This window comes from Urocampus carinirostris, chromosome 8 (genome assembly GCF_059441175.1).
Source record: "Urocampus carinirostris isolate Australia breed hairy pipefish chromosome 8, RoL_Ucar_1.0, whole genome shotgun sequence".
In the NCBI taxonomy this organism is placed as follows: Eukaryota; Metazoa; Chordata; class Actinopteri; order Syngnathiformes; family Syngnathidae; genus Urocampus; species Urocampus carinirostris.
Window position 1 is genome coordinate 33646672 of NC_142356.1, and position 18895 is coordinate 33665566.

Genomic DNA, 18895 nt, shown 5'->3' on the forward strand with positions numbered 1-18895 from the left:
TGGATTAAGGGAATGTAAATTGTTTATTCTGAAAAGACAATGACATATAAAAATTAAAATCAACATGATTTACTACTTATGGTGTACCGAGTTCAAACTTTAATGCCGATCAAGATAGGCTTGTATTCCATTAGAGTCCATTGTAAAGTGGTCTGCAGTGCGGCTCCAGCTTGTCCTCCAGCACAAAGTCTGCTCCACAGACCCACGGATCGCCTGTCTCCCATTGCCATTTCTGCAGGTTTTGCTTAAGGCTCGCCAGTATGTCACCGTGGGACGGGTCAGACGCCAGATTCAGAGTTTCTTGAGGGTCTCTTCTGCATTGCACCAAGGGGGCATAAAAAGAAAAAACATTTTACTGACTGTATTTTACGCACTATAAGGCACACCCCTAAAAATTGTCTTTTGTCATATATTTTTATGACAATAAGGCACATGGAATTGAAACTACAGCGAAATGTACCATATGGTAAGGTATATATTAGTGAGGGGGGGTGGGGTTGTCACTTATTCGAAATCAGGGGCCACAGGGTCGAAAAAAGCACTGTTACGGGGGCCGGGCTAGAAGATCAGCGCAAGAGAGAGAGAGAGAGAGAGAGAGAGAGAGAGAGAGAGAGAAAACAAAACAGAGAGGGAGAAACAGAGAGAAAAAGAGGATATAGAAAGAGAGATATACAGTAAGAGACAAGGGGACAGAAAGAGAAAAAGAGAGAGAGATAAAAAAAGCAGAGAGCGAGATAGAGAGAAAAAATGAGAAACGGAACATTTGAAAGAAAGGGAGAAATAAAAAGGATGGAAAGGAGAAAGAAAGAGAATGAGAGAGACAGAAACAGAGATATATAGCTAGAAAGAGAAAGAGCTGGAGTAAGAGAGAGCACACCGCCGAGCGCTCATGTCAGCGCCGGCTGGCCAAGTGGGGGACGGAATCCATTGCTCGGATCCTCCACAAAGAAAAAGGAAACAAAGAACAAAGATGGATGGATAAAAAAAAGGAAAAGAAAGTCAGCAAGAGATAAGCCCGGCACGCCCGAAACCCGAATGTGATTATTGACATTTTATGCCCGACACTGACATTGGGTACGTCTTAAGATCTTACAAATAACAAATTGACGGAGCGCATTCCAAAAAATATAAAAATTGGACAGAGATGACATAGATATAACAGATTATGAACTGTTTTTAGTGGGAAAAATGACCACAAAACAATTAAGTAATAGATATTCATATGTGTCAGTGGATAAAGGGGTTACATGGGGTAATTCGTAACAGTTTTGGACTTCGGCAAATAGCAGCAAGTGAAAGCCAGCAACTACAAATTGAGAAAGCATGGAAAAGCAATAAACCTAGGACCAATCATCAAAGAGGTCACAAAATACCTTGGACAAGGTTAGGCCAAGGTCTAATCACCTTCTGGGAGGAAGTGACAGGCAGATAAAAAGAAAATGCAGACGTTGAATTTAATGATGTTGAGATTTTAGTTTTGTTACGGAAAATTCAAAAACACTGAGTTTGCAGTGACATGCTTTTAGGGTCGCGTGACTACTTCAAAACCTGAATGACTTGCGGGAATTTAATATAAGAACAATGGTTTTACCAGTCATTTGACAGTTGTTTCAAGGCTTCCAGGTCGAGAGAAAGACATTTTGGCTGCCAAATGGTTGACCATGAAACATATCTGCAAGTCAACTTGACAGAAAAAAATACTTTTCAACCCAATTGACATCCTTAAAATATGCAGAAATATAAAAAAAAATACAGTCATATAAAAAAGGTTTGGGCACCTGTCATCATTTTCAAGATTTCATTGCAGTGTTTCCTAAAGAGTTTTGTGAAACCCTGAAAGATGGACAGTGTAGGCCAGGAGGGGAATCGGGGGCATGCAACGCATCAATCTGGTGAATTTACAGAGCAAAATCAAGAAGTTAGATTTATGATGAATGGAAATTATTGACACCGGATTTACTGTAAAAGTGTGCTGAATTCTGGTCTTTTTCATCCATCGATAATCTGCACAGTTTGTCCTCAGTAGGGTCGCGGGGGTGCCGGAGCCCATCCCAGCGATTTTCGGGCAATGGGAAGGGGACACCCTGAACTGGATGCCAGCCAGTCGCAGGGCATTCTGGTCTTTTTATTTGTAAAATTGATTTTGCAATAAACCATGAGAACGTCTTGGACAGTACCCAGAAATAGGTATGGAGCTCTTCAAGTGAATTGAAGCCCTGAGACAAAATGGACATGGCTAAGTGTTTGTTTGCAAGCTTTCAAGTTTGCACAAGCAAAGAAACATGAAGGGTTATCTGCTTCCGTAGGTTGGCGTTCACCTTTTCTTCTAGTTCTTTTGTTATGTGGCTATTTTAAAGCAGTTTTAGGTGGTTGGCCTGTATGCAAGTATATACAGTAAATATGTAACTAGATAGGTACTTTTACAGTAATGTGCTACCATTTGGTGTCAGTAATCTGCAGGGGTAACTGAATTATTATTCAACGAAGTAACTAAAACTACTGTTTTTCAGTTACGTGGCCAAGACTGTTCGTCACTCTACCAGAGAAGTCGTGCACGCGTAATGTTGCCGGTGATGCAGACAGACCTGATGTCATACAGCTCCCAGCGCTCTCGGTAATAATACTGCTGCAGACTTTTGAACCAGTGCGTGGGCTTCCTCAGTCGGGTACGGTTCAAAAGGTCCTGGAATGTGGCCGACACGTACAGGTCCTGGTCGATAGGGAACGGCATGCGGTAGTGCAAGTTGTGGAGGAGGCGGTAGGCTCCCTGGTGAACGCTGCGGATTGGGTAGTACATAGTGGCCTGGTTGAAATGAACGGGAACAAAAATGACTAAATTAGGCACACACACACCCCCAAAAAAAATTGGTAGGAAATTTAAACGAGCACCTTTTAATCCGGTGCACCTTATATGCGGACAAAATTGGAAATGCAAATCTTATTTGTGGCTGCTCGAACTGGATAAGAGCGCCAATTCCAAACAACCAGACCACTAGGGATATGTATGTTGTTCACAATTGCATGACATTTAATTGCGACGTGGGGAATTCTATCCATTAGACAGCTATGGATACAAATGTCAAATGAAAAGATCAATCAATCACATCATCACACTATTTTTAGTCCCGTTACCATATAGGTTTTTGTGTCACTTTTTCTCAGCTCAAACTAAGCATTGACAGTGACAAACGTTTTAAATACGTGCGGCCATATGTTTTTTTTTTTTAATATATTTCAGGCACCAATATTGTTCTCCTTATTCAGTTCACAACGAACTAATTCCTTCCCACAATGCCCTTGTGGTTAATCAATTCAAAATCCTGTGCAAATCATAATGACTTTGCGAGTCGGCTGTAAAACGGACCAGTTTAATGTCTGATAATGTTTGCACCCCATGTCCCAATGACATCAACAATTCGGTAATGTGAATAAATGTAGTGTGACCACGAGATAAGACCTAATGCCTTTTCATGTGTCGTTTGTATCCCTACTGGTCTAGTGGATAGGATCTGCCACAACCCACGCCACGATATTGGTTGCATTCCCCTTGCATCAAGCTGATGAATCAGAAATGCGCAAATATAACACTTTTATTAAAGGTTTCTTGCAACCCAGCCCTTATTGTAGTTCTGTGCCTTGCCCTTACTGTCGTTCTATTTCCACGTGCCTTACACTCTGGTGCGCCGTAAAATGAAAAGAATATCACAAAGGACTATTTTTTCAGGTTGATCTTTATAGTACAGGGCGCGTTGAAGCTCGGAAAATACGGAAAATGAAAACGTGGATTGTGTTGGCCACTCTCTAAAATTTGTTTTTACCTCGTGCAGTGATTGGCTGGCGTAGACTGTCTGCCAACTGCTGGGTTCCGTCACCAGGACGGGAAGCAAAGAGCGACCAGTGAGGCTGACCGGGACAATGGTGCTGCCGGGGAGGGTGTAAGACGGGTAGGGAACAGAAAACCAGTCCAGGATGGTGGGAGTGATGTCTGACAACAGAAGACATATTACAGTAGACATTTTGTCGATTTTGGGGTACAGAGAAAACTCTATTGATAGTTCCTAGCACGTAATCTACGTCATGCTAACCCGAGTAAGGCGGCCATACTGAATGGGTGTAAGTTTACCTCATTATAATTGGATTGACATTCAAAATATGGCGATCAGAGCTCTAGTTTGGCTGTTGTTAAATGTTTTGGGCAAGGTGGGCAAATGTTCACTGATGCACAAACAACACCCTTACGTGCTACAGATTAGGGCTGCAATAACGACTTGATAAAATTGATTAATAAAAGCCTTGGCAACTAATAAGATCATTGATTTATTGTATCACGTGATTTATGAGCCACTATGTACGTAAAATCAATGCAGATGAGAGTGCACACAATTCTGACTAGTAGTACCACTTTAGTCCATCAAAAGGCACCAAACCCGTTTTTAGAAAAAGTTATCTTACATTATCTACCACTTTTTTATTGAACATTGCAAAATTACAAACAAGAAGGTTTCAACATTTTAACAACTAAGGAAACAGAAAGTGTTGCAGAAATACAGAGAAAAAAAAATCTGAAAATAAATGAAATAAAGAAAAGATAATAATGATGACATGCTTTAACTCTAAACACGAGGCAGATTCTTAAACATGTTGTATATCATTTTTCAAATTGGGAATGTATATTCTACTCAAAGATTTAACCCACACACAAATATAATAATTTGTTGACAAAATTTTCGAAAGTGGGTTGAGATTTTTTAAGTATTTCAGTGGATAAAGAGATACTACACATAAAATGAAACTTATTGGTCTTAGTTTATTTTTGTTTAGTAGAACTCTAGGGCAGCACGGCAGCAAAGTGGTTAGCTCAAGTGCGGCACAGTTCTGAGGTCATGAGATCGAACCTCCTGTGTGGAGTTTGCATGCTCTCCCCGTGCTTGCGTGGTTTTCCCACATTCCAAAAACACGCATGTCAGGTTAATTGGCTGGTCCAAATTGTCCCTAGGTGTGAATGAGCGAGCGAATTGTCTGTCCCTGTGTGCACTGCGACTACCTGGCAACCAGTTCAGGGTGTCCCCTGCCCACTGCCCGAAGATAGCTGGGATGGGCTCCAGCACCCCTGCGACCCTACTGAGGATAAGCGGTGCAGATAATGGAAGGATAATAACTATAAAAATATACTCTTTGAATAAGGAAGAAGGGTCTTGCATATTTGCAGGTGTACAGCAAACATTTGTAAGTATTTTTGTTTTTTGTTAAGTGATTTGACAAACACTTGAATGATTTTGTTTTTTGTTGTTGTATTTTTTTAAATCTGTCTAAAACGTTGATCATTTGAGTAATGAGAAGAAAATTAAAAAATAAAATAGATAATCAGATTTATAGGTAATCAAAAAAATAATCGACCGATAATGAAAATAATCATTAGTTGCGACCCTACTCCGAGCGTGCAGTGTAGGGTTCCACTTCAAATAAGGCAATCTCTAGGACTCGTTTGAGACGACGAATGGCGCACTATCATCGGATAAGCATTTTAGCATCCCGGGGCATAGTGGGAGAGTACTTGGAGGAGAGGAAAAAAAACACAGAACAAGAAACCCATCAGTAAATGCCTAAGCAGAAACTCCACAGAATGAGAAAATAATACTAAAATTATTCTATAATTTTCAATAAGAACAAAACAATTTAACATGGGAAATACTGTTTTACCCCTTGTTTTATTATGCATTTTCCTGGTTTAAGGGACTTATTAAAGTCCAGAACTCCGCGCATTGAGAATGAAATATTCAGTCGTAATACAAGGCCATAATTTAAAAATATAATGAGTATAACAAGAAAATACAATTTAGGATGAACAAAATAATTCCCCAAAACAAGACAATTTTATTTGGAGTGACTTTTTGGGATACATTTCTAACTGGACTGGATGGAGTGTATAGCCCCTCAAGCATTGAGCAACATGTTTTAGAGTGTAACAGCCCCCTCTAGTGGCCAATTGAGAGCATAACATTTAAAATACTTTAATAACGGTGAATAAACGTCAGTTAAGACAAAAAGCTGCACATTTTGAGCAGCACTAGTAACTTCCACCTGGTATTTGTCTCTCACTAGAAAATACTCAGTAGTTAGAAAATGTTTGGACACGCCTAATATTTTTTCAAGATATTACTTTATGGATCATTGGGTGTTTCAGTTAAGTTTATCATACACCGGACGAACCAATAATATTTGAGAAATGAAACATTGTTTAGAGGATTTACATAAAGCGTGCAGCAATGACTTGAATAAAAGTAGGCAGGTGCATACATTTAGGCACCCATGTTGTTTTATTGATTTCAATACCTTTAGCACTAATTATTGGTCCACAAAATGTGTTTGGTATTATCAAGCTCATTGACCCTTAACAGACATATATACATGAAGCCAATCATGAAAATGGAATTTAAGGTGGCCAGAGGCAAGTTGTTCTCGTCTCTGCATCCTCTTTGAAGAGTGGCGACCTGGAAGCCTTGAAACAACTGTCAAATGACTGTTAAACAAAGATTGATCAACATCATGGTTTAGGGCAAAGTCGCGGCCCCAGGATGAGAGTTTCTGCGCACATGCCGTAAATAAAGTCTTTTGAGATAATCTAAAGCACATATGGACAAGCCAGATTCATTTTGGAATATGGTGTTGTGGACTGATGAATATAAAATTGAGTTATCAGGACATAAGGGAAAGCCGGAGCTAGCGAAGCGGCTAGCGGCGTTATAAGTCTTCGGTACCATCCGTAATCATGGTAAATGCGAACTCACGACTAAATAAGATCATCGAGTGCTTTTGGAAAACATCGAAGCGCACAGGGAGCGCAGTTGCTGTGTTTTGCGGAAACGTGGCTCACGTTTAGCATTCCGGACGCTAACGTGTAGCTACCCGGAGCAATCCGGCTTCAACGCCGCTAAACAGAGACACGAAAGCCGGGGGGAATCGGAGAGAAGGCGGACGGACTTGCTAACACGAGGTGGTGTATCCCTGGATTTTCGCAAAGAAAAGTTCTCCATCTGCCGCAGGGATGTCGAATTTTTGGACTGGCGCGACGTCATCCACTTCGCTACAAGCACCCCTCGGGCATCATGTTCATCTGTTAATAAACAACAGGGTAGACTGCTGGAAGTGTGAATTTCCCTACGGGGATGAATAAAGTATCTATCTATCTATCTATCTATAACAAGGGGCTGTATGCGTAGCGGAAGAACACAGCATTCTGTGACAAACATCTGTGTGGCCAGTGTAGATACTAGCAATTTTTTTAAAGATGATTTATAAAGGAAAATCTTGAAAATTATCAGGGGTGCACAACTGTATAGGGGCAAATCAGGTACAGTTGTAACACGGGGACAATTGTCATAAAGTTAGACCAATTGGAAGAGAGTTTTATTGATGCCACTGGTATAGGATATTCCCCTTTCCATTTTGACCTCAAACAAGACGTTTGAAAATTTGGAGAGAAATTGTCTCAATTTAATGGTAAAAAAAACACATTTTCAGGTCAGATTTTAATTATTTTTCGATCTTACCGTTTCTTGTTGTATGGCAAATATGCTAAATATTGACACATATCTGGCACATGGCTGTAATGTCCACGTTTTGGGCTTCAATCCTATGTGTTTTCTTCATTCTAGTTACCAAACCCTGGAAAATGTTAACTTATGATGGCTTTTAGGTACAGGGACAGCTGTAACATATCCATGTTTAGTATGGACAAATGCAAGCAAAAAGAAAAGAAAGAGAAGTGGGTACAGTGTTCTGATTGGAAAGAACTTACTCAAGAAGGCTGCACCTCGGGCACTGGCCAATACATTGGCCACAACTGCTTGTCAGACTCTGATTAGCAATGCTGTCCATACAAAAGGATAGATATGACACAAGAACTTTGTTCAACTCCATTCCCTTCTACTATATAGAGAGTTCTTCAAATATTTGACTATCTGAAACTAATTTGTAATACAAAATCACACAGTTATGACTGTCCACTAGCAGTGTTACAACCATACCTGGTACCAAGTGCGGTAGTAACACTGTGTATCTCTCTGAGAGACTGCCACAGACTTTTGGTGCTACTTAGCACTCAACCATTGTGTTGACTTGTAAAGGTAAATTGGGGTACCCTGTAAAAAACTTTGAGAGGATTAGCACAAAAGATCATGAAATGGGGAGGGAGAAAGGAAAATGTGTTATAACTGTACCCGATCTCCCATACACTCAATCTCTTACCTAATAAACTGACAAAGGCCCGGCTGGTATCTCCCCATCGCTTCCTGTGCTCCGGAGAGGACACCAGCATTGGCTCGGCTGTGCCAGAGCCGTATAGGTTGGTTCTTCCATTGGGGAAAGGAATGCCGTTATCAGAGCTGTAGATGATCAGAGTATCGTTTGCGTACCCGGCGTCCTTGAGCTCCTGAAGAACTAAACCGATACCTATACACAAAAAAAGTGCACGCCATCACAACTACAGTTTCACATAAATGGATTTGTGGCATGTATGTTGTGTACATGCGCTACCTTGGTCCAGTCGGCTAACTGTAGTATACAATGCGGCTAAATCAGCTCGAGCTGCAGGTGTATCTGGCACAAATAGGGGAACCTGGAGTCAGGTTTGGAATTAGAGGACAATTGATATATACTGGTTTTATTATCAAGTAATTTATTGTCTGACCTTAACTTGCTCCGGTCTGTAATATTGTGGAGTCCAGTCGGGAATTCTGCCCATCCCCATCTTCCCGTTTCCAAACTTCTCACAGAAAGCGCCATACTGGGGCTGGGAGTGCCCACAACGGTGTGTGTCGTGAAAAGCCACGTACAGGAAAAAAGGCCTTTCTTCATCTCTAGAACTGGTGACTGGGTCGTCTTCTGCTCGTTCTTGCTTCCGGTCCAAAGCTTCCTCTTTATGAGTCTGGAAAAACTTTCGGACGAGGAGTTTGATGCGGGTTATGTTCCGTCCCACCTGAAGAACAGAGTTGTTTTCCTCCGTGTATGCAAAGTCAAAGGGGTATACGGACCCAGGACCGACATGCTTTTTTCCGATAATACCTGAGAAGAGGAAATAAGAGAAACACGGTTCACCAGTCTGCAACGTGGGGGTATTGAAGAAGAAAAATACACATTTATACAAACCCGTGTGAATGTTGGCTTGGCTGAGAAGCCTCGGCAGACTTTGGACGCCATCGAAAGAGTTAAAATGATGAACTCCCTGGTGGAGGCCATACATGCCGTTCTGGTGCTGAAAGGGGGAAACATTTTCTTTTTTTAAATAGGAAACAAAATATTTTTCCAAAAAAGGGCTATTTGAAATTTCTCATGATTTTTTTGATTAAGTTCATGAATCAATTTGCTAACAGATGAATAATCTTCACATTGGAACTAATTAAAATGCTAGGAATTCATCCCAGTCACAACAACAACAGTGTGTTTGTTACATTATTCATTTTATTGAAGATATGTATTTATCTCCACACAATTTTTAGGTAATAACAATGCAGATTGTTTGATGTTAAAATGAACAAAGCAGGCTGAACAAAAGAGTTTTTCCCCAGTGATTTAGGATCTGGTACCAGTATTGTCACACAAACTCCGCTTTCGTCAATTCCAAGATCCAGCTCATATCTGAAGAGCAAGTCGACGCTATTCACCAAAGAACAACAGATGATGAAGGTGCTGTATTTGAGTCAGATCAGGAGGCTTCTCCTGCTACTGCTAACTATGGAAACTAGTACGATTTGTTTCATGTGAAACGGGACACAAGAAAGCGCCCATGTCCCTCTGGTCAGGATGACACAACACACTCTTCTGCTCAACAGCAAGGCCAGACAGCTTTCACTGGTTTACCCCTTCCGCATCATACAGGTGCCCTGCCCATCCCTTATAACACGTCTAAACATCCCACTATCCTTTTACAACACCTCTCCACTCATTCCTATCACCAACAAGAGCTCTAACTTCCACTTTATTTAGACCTCCTTCCTGCAGTACACTCATAACACCATCCATCCACGTCAATCGTGGCCTTCCTCTTGGTCTCCTTCCATTTACTTCTGCTCTGTAGATCCTCTTCAACATTCTCTCCTCATCCATCCTCTCCATGTGTCCAAACCAACCAAGTATGCCATAAACATACCTCTTACACATTTTGCACGTGTTGCCATGTGCGGGTTACCTGTGGCAGGCCGGTGAGAATGGTGGAGCGGCTGGGGGAGCAGCTACTGACAGATGTGAAGGCGTTGTCAAACACGACGCTTCGCTGAGCCAGTGAACGCAGGTGAGGGGTGCGAACCACCGAGTTGTTGTACACTTCGGTCTCAAAGCCTGCATCATCAGCTGAAAGAGGAAGAAAAACACAAGGTGAAAAGTTTAATGTGTTTTTCATTTTGTAGTGGTCACACAGCGGACTTAACATTGGTGTACTATTCAGAATATATACATATATACATATATATATATATATATATATATATATATATATATATGTGTGTGTGTGACAGGTGATATGGAGCTTATAAAAAAAACGACCGGTTGTCGTCCAGCCAATCAGAGATTTATACAAGATGGCTGCAAATTCAAGGCCTTTTAGAGGGTTTTATGAACAAGATGAGATTTTTGACATAAGTTGTGACAGTACTATCGTCCATCGTCCACAATGAGTGAATTTGAGCTGCGGATCGCCACCAACAACGTCCGGAATTGGAGTATTTTTGTCATCACTTGCTTTCCCGACGCCGCATTACAACTAGCAGGACGCACGCTTCACCGGCTCGAACGAGACGAAGACTCCGGTAAAAACAGCGGTTGGAGACTACGCGCTACAATAACAGCCGAATCATTGACACTTTCTAGCAGTATCGTGCAGACACCTCTATGTACCGGGAGAGCTGCCTGTGGTCTTTGTGCTTGCTGTTTACTTTCCATCGCTAACCGTTTCACCGGATGCTAACGTTAGCATAGCGCTAAATCTCCTGCCCGCTGCCATCAATAAACAGCAGCTTGCACACCCCAACGGAGCTTTATCGTCGACGGCGACTTTAATCGGGCATGTTTATGGACTGTACTCCCAAATCCATTCAATATGTGGACTGAGCAATTCGGGAAAAACACTGGACTATGTGTAATGTAAGATCAAACATCAAACATTCCGGTTGTATCCACCAACTCTGTTTGTCCCTCACCCACCTCATCACCCCCCCTGCGAAGGAAAACAAAGCCTACTTACAACAAAGACAGTTAGTTCTTTGTTCCTTTATCTCTTGGTTTCCTTATCCTCACTGTAAATTTGGAACTAGAGTCGTCCAATTTCGTTGTCACAGCATATCCCATGTTGTAACAATGACAATAAAGGCATATTCTATTCTATTCTAGTTATACAGTAATAAAAAGTCATCTGCAGCGTTGGGAGTTTTGATATTTTGCAAAGAGAAAATGTTTTTCTAGTGCTAAAAGACAAAAAACAAAGTTTGTTACCAAAGCTAGTTTGGTCACTTTGAGACTCCGTAGTTTTAATTCTTCCTTGCGCTTTGTAGCGCTTGTTTTTGTTCGCATTTCACAACACATCTCGTGGTCAAACATGAAACTTGTGTCAGGAATGAAAATTTTTGACGGACGGATTTTTTTCTGAATAAGTTGTGCTCTAGTTGAAAAAAGGTTAATAACACTCGCACGCCGTCTAGCTTTTTTCCTGTCATTTATCAACTCACCGATAATAAGAAGGACATTTCTTCTTTTGGACTCCACGAGGCGACAAACGACCAGAAACCAAAGAACCGTTTTGAGGAATTTAGTCATCTTAATATAACCTGCATTACCTCATTTGAGAAAAAAACATAGTTGAAATAAAAACACATTTGACATAATTTAAAACAAATTGACTAAAACCACCGAATCGCGTTTTCGTTTTCCGTAAACAGACCTGATCACGTGATACCACATGACTTTAACCACATGACATTTCACAACAGGAAGATTTTGCTGGGATCATTTTTGGGAAGAGATTCGTGATCGGCAAATGTGGAACCAAAGCGGAACGTTGCGTTTGTAAGATCGAACTTCAATTTTTGCTCAAAATTTGAAAGTCCAACTATGGGATATTTGTCATATATTCTTTGATTGTGGTTTGATATGAATAATGGAGTATTACGGTTTCAGTACTCTTAGTTAACAAGCGTTTTCGTAGTTAACAACCCATCTTAATCAAATTGTTATGTTAGAAAGCATTTTTTGTGCAATGGGCTCTGTTATAACACTAATATCGTTCTTTGCTGAATGTGAAAGTCTGTTAAAAACATGTTATATGATTTCTCATGTGTTCATCATCTATAAACATGTTATTGATGCAGTTGCTACGCGCTCTTTCGAATGGAGTGCGCAAAAACTTCGATTTTTGTTTTCTTTTAAAAAACTAGCAGGGGCTTCACTGATGATGTTTGTTTGTTTTTTTTGAATTTTATACATCACAATGATAAAAAAATACAAAATAAGTAAACAATAAGTAAGTACATAAACAAATAAAACAACGGCAATAAAAATAGTATCCCATTGACGAGTGTGTTGAGTCACATGTTTTCTGTTCGCTTTTTGAAATATTCGAAATAATACTTAGTAGTACTAAAAAGTACTTTAAAATCTCTATATTTTTTTGTAAAATAGGATCAATCCTATTTAGACACTCAATAAAATCTTTATTGTAGACGGAACACACAATTACACACTTAAAAGCATTGTTTTTTTTCATTTTTTAAATAAAAACATTTAAGTAAAAAATAATGTAAAGTGACCAACATTATCCCCCATCGACCATTTAAGACAATTTCGTCATTTAATGATTGTTTTCCCTATTTTACTAGAAAAATACTTTAAAATGTTGTGTAGTAAAATAGGATACATAGTACTTAAACATCAACAAACATTTTGACTGTAAATGGCATGCACATTTGCTCCCTTTGAAAAGAAAAAAATGTTTTATTAAAAAAAATATTCTGAAGTGACCAACATTATAATCAAAAAAGGTTTTGTGGTGAAAAGCCAAACTCCCTGTGTAAGAAGTTATTTTATAGATTGGTGTTATGTGCATTTTGCTCATTTAAGAATGAGTAAAATTAGATCAATTGTTCTTAAACAATAACATGTATATTTATTCTAGATGGCAGATACGTTGTGTTTACTTGACGTAAAATAAAAGAAAAAGTTACAATAAATTCAAATAATTTAGATTTTTTTTCCCCAAAAATACATTAAATACTGCTCAGTAAAAAAATAATAAAAGTAATCCTTAAGACAAGCACAAGTATCTACCATATGTCAGAACATATTATTTTGCTCTGTTTAAAGTTTGTTAATATTTTTTAAACTAGGAAAATTACTTTAAAAATTGCTGAAAAAAACTTAACTTGAACATGTATTTATTTTACATTACATAACTAAAATATTTGGTCATTTGTATTTATAGATTCATAGAGTTAAGTAAAAAAATGGCCAACATTATTTTGTTACAGTAAATAGTAATTCTTAAGATAATCACTCATAAACTTCATGGTATAATTTTTCCAATTTTTGAACTAAAAAAAAGAAAATGATCTACCATCTCTCATATTTTATCATTTTGCTCATTTTAAGTATAATTTACCTTTTTTAAACTGGATTTTTTTTTAATTTCTAACATATCTTTCATGTAAAACAAATTAAAAGTATAGCGCAGTTAGTGAAAAAAAAAGATGGCCAAAACAAGCAGAATTATCTTCCTTTTTGCAGTGAAGGTAGACATAAAGCAAGTGCTGAGGTTTTTGCACTAATTAAAATATTTTCTATTTTTTAGGATATGTTTCAAAGAGTCAAGTACACCTTAAAAAGTCTTGAAGTACCCCCATGGCTACCCTTCCCCCCCATCTGTGAACCACTGCACTAGAATGTGAAGTGAGCCAGAAACGGTGGCATGTCAAATACAGAGGTGATATTTCCTGAATTCGGACATACAATTCAAGAGCTGTTTCTTTCCCTCGTATGCATTTGTTTTTTTTTCCCCTAAAATTCAACATGATGACATCTTGGACCAAGTAAGCAGAGCAAATCTTGTCCAGATTGCTCACTATTACCACAGGAACAAGTCACCAGTCTTATAGGATAATGAGGGAAATCTAAAAAAAGGGAGAACTTCATCCCTCAGAGTGAGTGAATTTGATTTCTCCTTTTAAAGGGACACTGGTAGATGTTGCTGTATTGTGTAATACAACCGAAAACGGTGCTACAAATCATCAGTGTTGAACGTGTTTACTGAAAAACAGAAATCAGTAACAGTTACTAATGACTTCATTTACAAATTAATTCAGTTACCCTTCTGATAAAAGCAGCCCATTACACTAAATCTAATGATCTAGTTAAAAATTACCCTATATACTCGCATAGAAGCTGACTCCCTAAAACTGCTTTAAAATAGCCACGCAATAAATTAGATGTACACCAACTTGTGGAAGCAGTGAACCCTTCATATTCCTTGGCTTCTAAGATCTTGAGAGCTTGCAAACGAACACTCAGCTGAGACATACTTTATCCATTTTGTCTCTGGGGGTTCAGTCTAAAAAAATCAACTTCTGCATTCCTGGGTACTGTCCAAGACGTATTATTTTTTTTCTCCATGCATGGTGTCTTGCAAAAATAAAGAGACCTAAAATAAGCACACTTTTACCATAAATTCTGTGCTCACTTATACTGAAGAACACAAATACACACACACACACACACACACACACACACACACACACACACACACACACACACACACACACACACACACACACACACACACACACACACACACACACACACACACACACAAATATATTAAGACAAAGAGCAAAGATGCTATGATGAATCGGATCAGATACACTAAGCTCCCCCTCCCCCAAAAGAAAAAAAAATTATATGCTCACATTTGCACCATTTATTTCCCGGTATTTTTTGTGGTTATATTAGCCATGCCTACCTCCCCACATGCAGCCTACCTTTCGCGAGTGGTGACACACAACAAATATGCACATATAAGCTAACCCTTGTTGTCAGTATTTTATTTTATAGTTGTAAATTGGCTTGATTGTGCGTATATGCAGTAGGGAGAATATCTCTATGAGGAGAAACTCTGCGTTCTTGTATTCTGTGCTTGAGACAATGCCACCATAACTGTATTTTGTTGTATTTTGTCGATAAATATAAACATGACCACCCTTGAGAAGTGTGATGGTGGTGGATCTAGAGTTGTATGTGACAACGTAACCGTTGCAGTAGTATTTATCAATCAGAGGACATTTTGATTCATGACAATTAATAATCCATGCAATGAGTATCAAACAAAATGATACTGAAAGGTTTTTTCCCAGTGATATAGGATCTAGTATTAGTATCGTCACATGTAGCTGCCCGTCAACGCAGATGTCAGGCTGATCTCTGAAGAAAGGGATGACGCTTAACACTGAAAAACAACGGCGACCAGATGATGAAGGTGCTGTATCTGAGTCAGATCAGGACAATTCTCCTGCTCCAGTGGTATCTGTTTCATGAGAGGGAGCAAACCCCTTCCCCCAAAAAACAGCCTGGGGAGGGATGAGCACTGCCAGGCTGTACTTGCCCAAAACACACCACAGGAAGTGGTGCCTCTATGACCCAGGTCCATGAATTGTGAATAAGTAGTGGAATGATGCTTTAATGCACTATGAGTAACAACAGTAGAATTACAAAATGTTATTAATAACGTGTTACTTTCCTCGTTACCAAAATAAGTAGTTCCGCTACAGGAATGTCCCAACACTGCAAAACACAAGGAAGAATGCAAACTGGAGACAAAGTGACCAAACCACACATATTTCTTGTCATGTTTTTCCCAAGTTGTTCAGAATTTTTTTATTTTTATTTTAGGGGTACCTGTTACTGCAAGATGTCAGACAATAATTTCAGCCCCCTTTAAGTCAGGGGTCATAAACCTTTTTGACCCAAAGAGCCATAATAGCCAAATATGTGTTTATTTACATATTTATTTATGAGAGAGAACCGTGTCTTATTTACTACTTTTGTAAATATGTCACAAAAAGCTGAAAACAAAAAGTTTATGGATGTATTTCCCTTCAGCACAGTGGGGGCGTGTGAGAGAGAGGAGCTGTGTAGCATAGCTCTGCCCACCCCTGCCGCTCACCCAATCAAATTGTTCTGTGTGCTTGGCTAGCGTTTGTGGGTAATTACAGTTTGTTGTGTGGGTTTTCTATCATAAACTATCTCAGCAGTGAACATACATTATTTAGTGGGCATCCATGTAAAAGATTCTTTAGCCATGTACAGCCAAAACGGGGTTTGTTGGCGAGACACCTTTACCTTATATTGTAAGTAAAACTGACCTATATATACTGAATCGAACAATGCGTATAATTAGAGACGCTTTAGTTATGCGGGTACCAAACCCAACAGTGAACCTACAAGATTTGGAACTATACGGAGGAATTTGGACAAGTAGGATTTTAACACCGAGCCATATGTACTTATGAAAAGAGCCATATATGGCTCGCGAGCCACAGGTTTCCAACCCCTGTTTAAGGTACGAAGTAAATACAAATTACTTCACCTACGAACATTTTAAAAAAATCGCATATTTATATGATAGTTCATGTATTTCCGCCTTTTATAAAATCAATGTTTTTTTAATGAATAAAGCCTTTTACTGATAGCAAAATAATGCACAATGTCCCTTTAAATAAATAAGTTTCCTTTCACTTGTCATTTTAAGAACATTCACTTTGACATGTTTGCCTTTTAAAGAGTTCTACCCTTCCTTAAGCATGGAGGAACCTCTTCTCCAAGGAGAGAATGGAAAAAGAAAGAGAGGATGCTCCTTCTCCAGGAGGATGCTGAGAAAATGGTTTCCTATTCTCTCCTGGCTGCCCAAATACAATATCAAATGGCTTCGGATGGATCTTCTTGCTGGCCTCACCGTAGGCCTGACAACTGTGCCGCAGGCCTTGGCCTATGCAGAAGTAGCAGGCCTTCCTGTGCAGGTAAGTCCTAAAAGTTTGTAGTTAGACAAATTAAATTCAGAAAACATTGGACCATGTAGCCCAAATCTGGCCTAAAATGGGCCGATCCGCCGCTTGCATCAATTTGACCCAACTTTTCGGGGTTGTCTTGTAGGTGCTACAAGTACCTTAAAGCCCCAATGGTTAATATTTAACTACTAAATGGCACTGTGTTTTCTGGTACAAGCGAGGGCCAGTGATACATATCGCAGCGTGGTGGCAGGATGCCAGACAAACATGGCGTAGACTTAAGTGAGGATTCCATGGTGTAACAGAAATACAAATTTTTCGACCTATGATTTTTTTTCGTAAAAAATAATCTTGTTTTGATAATTCATGTATTTTTGCCTAGTATTCATATCAATGTTTATTTCTTTACTGGATGAAAGTTTTCTCTACCACTAGGAGGCACTGAATATTACACACTGCTCTTATAAAACAATGACGAGCAGGCTCAGAGACTGCTTCTTCCAGAAGGCCATCACCATCCTGAACAAGAGAGCAAAACTGAAAAATATAGATCTTGTGACTTATTTGGGAGTTTTTGTTGCTGCTAAATGTTATTGCACGACTTTTTATTGATCTATTTTTACAATGCAATTTAAAAAAAATCATTGCTCTATTATTACACCCTGGGCCAGTATCTAAGTACTTCGTTGTAAATATTTTCTACCTATTCATCCGGACTTTTTTCTTAAAAAAAATTGTTTTCTCTTTTAAGTCTTTATTGCATGTTTACCCTGGAATGCCATGTCTGATCTTGTTGCATACGTTATTTTACTATGTTGTTATCAATGACAATTAATTTAATCTGATTTGTCATATGGTTTTGTTTCTTTTTTCTTATATCATTACCACATTTTTTGTTTTATGGGAACAGTTAAAAAAAATGACAGATTTTTTGGGATTTTTTTTAATGACAGCTTTTTGAGAGGGTATTTTGTCCAATTTGACTAAACATTTTTGGTGTTGTTTTAAACCAGTGGTGTCCAAAATGCCTCTTGGGTCTATTTGCAATCTCCTGACTATTTATAGCAACCATACTAAAAATTGTTATGTTATGTGAAAAAATATATTTTATAGAGAGCGTTGTTAAATGTATAAAATACAAATAAACTGTTAAACATTTTGAGAACAACATAACAGTATTCTAAAGTTGTTAATTTCCACATACCTTACAGAAATTTACTTAGCTTTGATCAATCACTCAACAATTGTCACTGACCTCATTTGCTCAGCATTGGATGCAACGGGAATTTAACCTGGATCACGGCAGCGGGAGTGCTGAACCCTAACCACTAATCCACTAGGATTCCAGATGACTTATGCAAAGGCATTAAATAATCACACTTTTTGCTCACCGTGACATGTTTTACAACGTTGCTATGGAGCATTATGTGAAATACTTCAGCCATGGTACCGTGAGTACGTGGTACAAATAGTTTGATAATTAGATAAAACCTAATGCCTTTTCCTATGTCATCGAGATCCCTATTGGTGTAGTGCACGGGTTTCCAACGTGGTGCCTGCTATGGACAGCTCAGGTGCCCACAGACCTGATCTGAAAATAGCTTACCAGTGTTGGGTTATTGTGATTTTCCTGTAAAATGATTTCTTAGTTCTTGGCTGAGTCTATTTAATCCTACTTTTAATAATTAAACTGGTAATAAAATTGTAACAACGTAGTAATACCATGACAAGTTGTTATTTTAGAAACGCATATAAGACTGAGTGCCCTTTGCTATAATTAGCACCAAAAAACAGCTCTCAGCTTGAAAAAGGTTGGAGACCGCTGGTCTAGTGATTCCACAGTGGATTTGGGATATTAT

At 38.9% G+C, this 18895-nt stretch overlaps 2 protein-coding genes across 4 annotated transcripts in view; one reads left to right on the forward strand and one right to left on the reverse strand.

The window, feature by feature from the left end:
- On the reverse strand, nt 1-11952 carry sgsh (N-sulfoglucosamine sulfohydrolase (sulfamidase)). Of its 2 annotated transcripts, XR_015851149.1 has the most exons (10): nt 11718-11952; nt 10187-10347; nt 9148-9253; nt 8690-9063; nt 8536-8617; nt 8248-8451; nt 3819-3985; nt 2586-2803; nt 1592-1889; nt 233-314 (listed from the first exon to the last, which is right to left on the reverse strand). XR_015851149.1 is itself a non-coding variant. In XM_088342474.1 (9 exons), the coding sequence occupies exons 1-9, from the start codon at nt 11803-11805 to the stop codon at nt 131-133; spliced, it is 1584 nt and encodes a 527-aa protein (XP_088198600.1). In that variant the 5' UTR covers nt 11806-11952; the 3' UTR covers nt 1-130. The 2 variants fall into 2 exon arrangements, 1 of the variants encoding a protein (XP_088198600.1); XM_088342474.1 differs by lacking the exon at nt 1592-1889 and having other exon boundaries at nt 1-314.
- Nucleotides 11562-18895, forward strand: part of slc26a11 (solute carrier family 26 member 11) — a 23108-nt gene continuing 15774 nt past the window's right edge. The window contains exons 1-4 of one of the 2 annotated variants that reach the window (XM_088342473.1): nt 11722-12054; nt 13832-13963; nt 14071-14180; nt 16813-17048. In XM_088342473.1, the coding sequence (XP_088198599.1) occupies nt 16833-17048 (216 nt within the window). In that variant the 5' untranslated portion in view covers nt 11722-12054; nt 13832-13963; nt 14071-14180; nt 16813-16832. Of the gene's footprint in view, nt 11665-11721; nt 12055-13831; nt 14181-16812; nt 17049-18895 lie in introns of those variants that run through there. The other variant, XM_088342472.1, reaches the window with a different exon arrangement.